This window comes from Belonocnema kinseyi, chromosome 7 (assembly GCF_010883055.1).
Source record: "Belonocnema kinseyi isolate 2016_QV_RU_SX_M_011 chromosome 7, B_treatae_v1, whole genome shotgun sequence".
Taxonomy (NCBI): Eukaryota; Metazoa; Arthropoda; class Insecta; order Hymenoptera; family Cynipidae; genus Belonocnema; species Belonocnema kinseyi.
The window spans coordinates 115,307,180-115,315,942 of NC_046663.1; the positions used below are offsets into that span (position 1 = coordinate 115,307,180).

Below are 8,763 nucleotides of genomic sequence, written 5' to 3' on the forward strand. Positions count from 1 at the left end.
ACTTGTAGAGGCGCGACAGGCAACCATATATTCGGTCGCGCCAAATTATAGTGCATTTGAAATCCAAAATGGTAATAATCTAATTTTATTTTATAAGTGAATCGAAAAATAATTTTAATTCAGTAGAAAAGGTCTTGAAGGAATTCGAAAACTCTAAAGACTTTTTGGAATCAAAATTATGCCCAAAATGTAGCAAAGATGTTAGTATAAAATAGTAATAACAAATTTGAATTAAAAAATTTATTTTTTATTTAAGTTATAATTTTTTTGGAAATTAGTAGAAAAGTGAATTTGAAAATACAGTTAAGTTTTATTTAAATTTAAATAAACTAAAAAACTGCTTGGTTAAATCAACCAGAATTCTGGTTGAAAATGTCCTTACTATTTGTTTCTGGTTAAAGAAATAAAAATTCTGAAAAGAAATTTCCTTATAAAAACGTGTAAAAAAATTGTTTTCCTTAATTTCCTTATAGACCTTAACAAATGTCTTCTGAAATGTTGCATTTTTAAATATTTGTGAATTAAGTGGTATATGAGTTTTTTTTATAGCTGGCAAGTGTAAGAAGCATTTTCGAAAGTCAAAGGAAATTACGGCTTGCTTCTACAGTTTAGCTAAGGCCATGTTATAAATATGAACCATTTTTTCAAATTGAAATAAGAAGTAACTCAATCTTACAAAATGTCATTTCCCTGCTCCAGAAATCTAGCTTTAAGAAAAAATGTAAGTTTGTTTAATTTTTTTATTACCATCTAATACTAAAACTTGACATAAAAATTGCCATAACTTTCTTCTTTTGTTGTTTTAATATATGAGCTCATTACATTTTTTAAACCGCAACCATGAAAAATAATATAAACTAATGCTGTAAATTCACAGAACTATTATGTAGTTTAATAGTCTATATTTTTTAAAAAATTTGACGCCGTTTTCATTTTATTTTATTTTTAATAAATATATAAGTTTCCTTGGTTTCCTTCAATTATTTCCTTTATTCCTTTATTTTGTATTTATTGACAAAAATAAGTTGGAACTTTAAAATTTTCTCCACTGGTCATGTATAAAAAACGATACTTTCAAGCTGGTCGATTAAGCTTTTGTTTGCATTTACTTGTTTAACTGCTTGCACATTTAATTCCATTCCAAATTTTTGTTTTTGCTAAAATAATTATTTTAAATTCTTTCCTTTAATAAAAAAACTTGCTTTTTTGAATTTGTTGGTAAATAAGTTTATTTTCTAATAATTTAAATATTTGATCAACTTTCAGTTTTTTTTAAATAAAATTTTAAAGGCTTATGCATTATAAATTAATTGCCGCATTAACAAAAAAGGTTTTTTTACAGAAAAATAACAGCAATCATCCATAAAACCCAACTTTTTTATTTGAAAAAGATATTAACAATGTTTATTTCTTGGATAATTAAAAAGAAATTTGGAAGGAATTTCATATTTGAATAAAATTGTGAATCGAACCAAAAAATAAATGTTCTGTCACTTATTTGTTAGACTTATTCTTTGAAAAATTGTATACTCCTTTCAAAGATCTTGATTGAAAACCGAAGTTTAATCCCGCTCAATTGTATTATTCACAACTTTCTTCTAACTGCAATTCATAACACAGTTTGACGTAAGGGTCATTTTCGCGTTGCAGCGTGTACGTGAAGAAGACTCACATCAAAACGAAGATAGTGAGTTTCTTCACGCAAAAAGCAGATTTGTCTTAACCCATTTTTCCCTCTTGACGGATCGTTCACCTTGGCGCACGGGGTATTTCCTAAATTAAAATCTGATGATACCCAAATACAAATATTTCAAATAATACAATTCTTGAAATTTCTGTTTATAAATTTACTCAATTTGAATGTTTTAAATTAAAAATATATTAAAACCTTTCAATTTAAAATTCCTCTCCTTATAAAAAGCTTTCGATTTCAAAGGCTTTATATTAATTCCAATTTTTCACGAGGTTTGACATTGAATAATCTGCTTATTGCAGCTTTAAATTATCTATATCCTAAAGCTGAAAAAATGTATTGCCGAATCATAAGTGATTTTATTTAAAACGTTTAAAATTAAATAATTTGAATTGACAGGTTATACTCGAAAAATATTTGAAATTTTACAAATACTGAGATTTTGAATTTTAAATTTATAAACTAGTTTCTTTTATTAATTATTATTTTATTTTTACGCTTCTAAAAGAAAATAATTACACTGTAATTTTAATTATTTTCATTTCAAATTTCTCTCATTTAAAACCTTTTAATTTCAAAGGCTTTGAAGTTATAATCCAATTTTCGAAACTGAATAATTTTGAATGGAATAATTATTAAATTGCTAACATATTTGTAATTTGAAATAAAATTGTCGGATAGTAAATTATTTCCATGCAAAATGGTTATGCTGAAGTTTAAACGCTTCCTTTTATATTTTGACATTGTCGACTTCTGAAAAGTTTCAAACTGAAAACTTTCGAACTATGAGTCCTAATTACTTTCCTGAGTTTCTTGTTGAATTTAACTAATTATTATAAAAATAAGGGAATTTTTTTAAATTTCTCCAGCTTATTTGAATGCTCTCCATTGTTGAAGTTAAGAAACAACCCACATATATCTGTATTCAATTCAATCAAATTTAAAATTTAAAGACAGTTTCATTTTTATTGAACTAAATTATACTTTAATTTAACACCATTCAATATCTACAATTTTAACTGAAATTTACTTAAATTCAACTAAATTTTACTTAAATTTTGAATTTAACTCAAATGTATTCACTTTTTGAAATGATCTAAATTGTATTCAATCTTTAAATTTAGTTTTACAAAATAATTTTAAAAATTGCACTACAATAAATCTTAAAGTACGAATAGAATTGTTTAAAAACTTATTTACTTAGTATCTAGAAAATTTCTCTTTGAAAAGAAACCAGACGAGAAATTAATTTAACTAAACTTTATTTAATTCTTAAATTCACCTAAATTTTATTTAAATGTTGAATTTAGCTACATTTTATTTAAATTTTAAATTCAACTAAATTTTATTTAATTTGGAATTTATATAAATTTTGTTTCATTTTTTCATTTATCTTAATTTCATTTAAATTTTAAGTTTAGTTTTTAAAAATAATTTTAGAAATTTAACTAAAATTCTAAATTACGAAAAGAATTTTTTTACATTTATTTATTGTCTCGAAAATTTAAAATGATAATAAATAGAATATTTTTAGACTCTCTTTAATTTGAATATAATTGGGTAATTCAGTATTTATGACATTTTTAGCGTACAGGCCGTACAGAGCCAGCCAACCGACTCAACTATAGCAAAGATTGCTACAGTGATGGCGAAGGCGAACGCGAGAAAGAGAAACAGAAAATCACGTTCGGTTTGGAATTCAACAACTTTCGGTGTGCCCCCTGGCCCCACTCCGCCCTCTGACGTGCTAGGAGAACGCGGTTGCCATAGAAACGGTGAAAAGTTGAAGAGGGCAGTACCTCGATATAGTCGAAAATGTAGCTAGATATATATATATATATATATCGGCCGTCCCCACCACTGACCCATGCCGTATTTAGGACCTAATATCTTTGATCATACTTACGTACTTACGTGGAAAGTCTACAATTGTAAGTTTATTCAGAATACCAGAATTATAACACATGCGATGTGAATTGATTGGTTCATGTGCTACCTAAAATTTCCCATACGTTCTTTTTCTTTTGTTTGAAAACTTGGCTGAAAACATTACCACGTGATCTATACAGGTTATGTCGTCAGTCCAGAATTATACTGCGCCGTATTCATTTTTTTTACAAATTCAATGAAAGGTTTAATAACGCCACTTCAATTCAGTTATAATTAAATTCATTAGTTACGTTTACCGGTTATGAATTGCTTTCTCTACTTATAAAGAAATGCAGTTAAGGATAAGCACACACTTTCATTAGGCAAAATTTTATAATCTGAAATACAAATAAACTTGTTTTCTCTTAAATAAAAGTTGCTAACATAATTTGTGGAATTTCGATTATTTTTTGTATTCTAAATAATATCCAAATATTCTAATGGCTTCAATCTTCTAAAATTTTAATTATAATCAACGGAAACATACAAATTGGTCTGATTTAATTTTTAATTCAATTGAAATCTTACTGGACAACTATTAACATTTTCTTTCTGGTATAAACTTTCAAACCTATATTATGAGGAATTTTTGAACTTGCAGTGTGACGTACAATTTAATAAAGTAGATCATATTTTTTGGTTTCGAAGCAATACTATATTGCAGAAAATGACGTAAAAAAATGACGTTATGTAATAACGTCTTGAAATTACGTTATTTTTTAACGTCTTGAACTGACGTTATTTTTTAACGTCTTTGGTCGCGTCCTGATGTGGGAAAAAATAACGTTATTTTCGAAAATTTGGAAGTTTCTTAAAAAAAGATAATAGTGCCAGACGTTTTAGTCTTAGGCTTTCAATATCAATTTTTTTCTCCAATAACTAATACTTTTGTGTATTAAGATTATAACTGGTGTTTTCAAGAATATTTATTTACAGCGCCCTCATTAAAAAATGGTGCAACTTGGCAAGTGGTATTGGCGCGGAATGGTTATTCAGCCTTAGAAGAGACTTTTATTTCAGATATAACATTAATGAAGAAAGTCTACTACGGTAAGAACGTGGAAAAATGTCATGCAAGTTGTATAATTCATTTTCAAGTCATAAATGTTAGTCGACAATAATATTAATATAATATTTCACATGCTACTGTTTAGAATTCAAAATGGATTCTGCTACGGGGAGAAGAGATTCTTCAGAATTTAATGATGAAACACATCAAGATTCAAGCGACGACAATAGAGATCAGTCTAAAGAAAAGCAAGAGGTTAGAGAAGAAACGACCGACCATGATAAGAAGTATGGAGAGAAAAAGAAATCCAAGAAGAAGAAACACTACGATCAAAAGTATCAAGCCATCTGGGAAAAAACGCCACAATTTCGCAATTGGATCGGAAAAAGTACTCAAGGAGTCGCATTCTTCTATTGCAATTATTGCAAAAAAGATTAAAAATCAGGTAAAACAGAAGTAGAACGGCATTTTAAGTCTAAAAAGCACTCTGATAATGCTGCGGATTATGGGCAGAAACAAATGTCTTTATCAGACTCCAGTTTTAATCTCGAAGTTAATATTGACCAAAAGAAGAAAATAAATGCGATAAAAATAGCGACCTTTATAGGCGAACACGATTTGTCTTTTAATATCTTAGCTGATTTGACTAAAATGATTCAAAATTTGTGTTTAGATTAGGAAGCCATTAAAAAACGAGTTGCAGTAGAACAAAGTGCAGATCGATCATTGTAAATGTTTCTTGTCGATTCTCTTTCGAATGTTTAGTAGACAAATTGAGAGAAAATAAGTTTTCTATTATAATTGACGAATCAACGGATATCAGTTCCGTAAAATGCTTAGCTATTGTCATTAGAATATTCGATGAGAACAAAGTTCAGGACGAATTCTTATGTGCAAAAGAAATCGCAAAAGCTGATACAAATCATATTTACGAATTATTAGTAAATTACTTCAACGAGAATAGCATTCCATATAAAGATAATTGTATAGGTTTTGCTGCGGACGGTGCTTTGGTTATAATGGGAAAAAACCACTCGGTATCTGTTAAGTTGAAAGCTGATATTCCTTTGCTATTCATTTTGAAGTGTATTTACCATTCCTTCGCTTTGGTTGCATCGAACGCTTGTAAAAAAATACCATCCAACGTCGAATTACTTGTTAGACTAATTTATAACTACCTACACCGTAGTTTCAAAAGACTCACTGAATTTGCGGAATTTCAAGTCTTTTTCGAACTCAAGCCACATAAGATGCTACGACCGTGCCAAACTTGATGGCTGTCTCTTCTTCCAGCTGTTATGGGCGTAAGAGAGCAGTATCCAGCCCTAAAACTATATTTTGATGGAGAAAACCTAAATCCAAAGAACGACGAGAAAATGAATGTTGCGACGATTCATAAATTGCTTTCTGATCCTCTAAATAAACTTTATCTTGATTTTCTGAATAACGTGCTTCTACACTTCACTTATTTGAACAAGGAATTCCAATCAGAAACTACAAAAATTCATGTATTATACTGGAAGATTGCTCAGGTGTACAAAACTATTCTCGATTGTTACATAAAGAGAGATATTTTGAATTCACAAGGTTTAGATCAAATCCAATATAGATATCTGTGTAATTTTGTTAAAGTTGAAGACGTGTACTTGGGACCAGCGGTAGCGATATCCCTTGGAAAAATTAAAAATCTAGACGAAGATCGCTTACACCAGTTTCGATTGAAGTGTCTTGATTTCTATGTAAAAGCAGCGCACGAAATATATCTGAGATTTCATTTTAATTTTGAATATCAGAAATTACTAGCACGAATGAATATCGTGGATCCAGCGTATTTCAAAGCGAACCGTCCACCATCAGTTGCCCCACTTGCTGCATTGTTTGATCCAACTCTTATAGATATCGAGGTTTTGGATAGAGAAAGGCGTTTGTTGAGAAATGACTTACGTAGAAAGGCAACTTTCTGAAGACTATTTTACTTTCTGGAACGGCGCTTCTAAAATTTTGAACGGTGACGGTTGCATACAAAAAGACTTTTTAAAGACACGCCTGGCTACGAGTATAGTATTCCCAAAGAAATGGTTAAACAATTTAACAGCAGCATGTACGAAGCAAAATAAGATGCTTTTTAATATTCAAAACATTAGCTCTTAAGGTGGAGCATGACGTACCTTCAGGATTCAGTATTAAAAAAATAAATATCAGAACCAAAGAATGTTTTTAAGACTCAATAAAATAAGATTCTACGTAGGTGTAACAATTTTGTGATATTTCAAGGTACTTGAATCTTATAATAAGTTTAAAAAATATATAAATCATCGTTAAAATATACTTTTATTTTACAAGCTATGCATAAGGGTGTTTCAGAAAATTCGATGGATGTTTCAAATGAATTATTTGTATATTCCTTTCGTTTGATGAGAAAGAATTTCCTAATTTTTTGTTGAGAAAATAAACAAATAGATCATTTTCTCGCAAAAGAAACATTTCTCTCTAAAATCAAAAAACTAAAAAAAAATGAATTTTATGCGGTATCCTATAATACATCCACGTTTCGTTTAGTTCTAGATGTAAAAAATACATTTATAAATATATATTATAAGAATGTAACCAATTCTTCGAACCAAGTATTTATTGTAAGCTTACAACTATTATTCATGTAATTGGAATTGGCTGTGTTGCTGAGTTCATGTTAATTTTATTCCAGAAACAATGAAAAAATAAGTTGAATTTCTGATTTTTATTGAAATAAGTATGTAGGATAATGCTTGGCTCATTGAGAATTGCTCTACAATGATAGAAAAAATAGAAAGTCAAATGAAAGTATCTCACTTTCAATAATTAACAACGGGTTTTAGTCTTAAATATAATTTTTAATTTACGTATTTTTCAATGTAATGTTCAGAAACTCAAATAAAAATGTTTATTTCTTAACAAATCCTCATTTTAGTCATTTTTAGATTCAGAAGGCATTCTGCTCTTTACAAAAGATTCTATTCAATGTTAAATTGATGTGTGTGTTAAATTGAAAATATTTACATATTGTTGTTACGCATACTGATACTTGAAGTTTCCCGCCGGTATTCATGTGCAGTCCATGGCCTGCTGCACACGTGTGCACACTTTCATGCGTTTCTTGCAAAATCATTCACTTCTCATTTAATGGTTAAATTCATATAAAATATAAGTGATTTTATAATTTTGAGTAACTATTGTGCATCATAACATTATTATTTATTCTAGAATAGGTTTTGAACATCTGAAGATATTTTTCAGAAATCTGAAGAAATTTTTCGTAGTCATCTACGGATTTCTGAAGAAAAATGGTGGAAAGCTGAAGATATATTTTTCGGTCGATCTGGCAGCACTGGTTGCTTCGCATCCGCTGCTTCATTGAATAAATATGTGTACACATATCGTTGAATTTGAACAGTTTTTAACGCGCAATCAATCGCATATTTGAAATATGCGTTTTAATAAGTGTCGCGTGGGGAAACAAAGAGTGCGGACATATAGAGGGTGCGGCGCTTAAATCCGAAAAAATTTAATCTTTTATTGAAAAAAAATTTCTTGCCACAAAACATAACCGAAACTGAAAATTCATATACTGAAATATAGTTGTACGTGTCGAGAATAAAATTACTCTATGTAACCTTCAGCCCTAATGACCGCATCCATCCTTGTCCTAAAACGGTCGCATGCTCTTTTTAAAAGATCGCTGTCCATATTCGTGAATGCTGCTTCGATAGCGGTGCGTAGAGATGCGACATTAGGGTGCCTGAACTTGTAAGTGTAACCCTTTCGACTAAGCTCCAAAAATAATAGTCCATGGGGTTCAAATCCGGGGTATTCGGGGGTCAGAACTGTTTGCTCCCGAACATATCCACGTTATCCGATAGCCATTTTTGGACATTTGTCCAAACTTGCAGATAAACTTCTTTATTGATAGTTTGTCCTTTTGCAAAGAAATGTGGCGGCATGGCATCAACTTCACTGGCCCAGCGCGAAGACTTTTGATAATCGCGACTCTTCGGCAGAGCTGCCAGATCGAGCCTGAAATTTACCCCCACCATACCTACCGTTTGGGAGCCGCAAAACAGAAGGTGCATGATTACCACTGTGACTTCGTGGGTAA

The 8,763-nt window shown here is 30.0% G+C and overlaps 1 protein-coding gene across 1 annotated transcript; it reads left to right on the top strand.

Moving 5' to 3' along the window:
• Window positions 1–3,564: 3,564 nt before the first annotated feature.
• On the top strand, window positions 3,565–6,978 carry LOC117176911. Its single transcript, XM_033367301.1, has 3 exons — window positions 3,565–3,624; window positions 4,559–4,672; window positions 4,777–6,978. Exons 2-3 carry the CDS (start codon window positions 4,654–4,656, stop codon window positions 5,067–5,069), a joined length of 312 nt encoding a protein of 103 aa, XP_033223192.1. The 5' UTR covers window positions 3,565–3,624; window positions 4,559–4,653; the 3' UTR covers window positions 5,070–6,978.
• The last annotated feature ends 1,785 nt before the right edge of the window (window positions 6,979–8,763 follow it).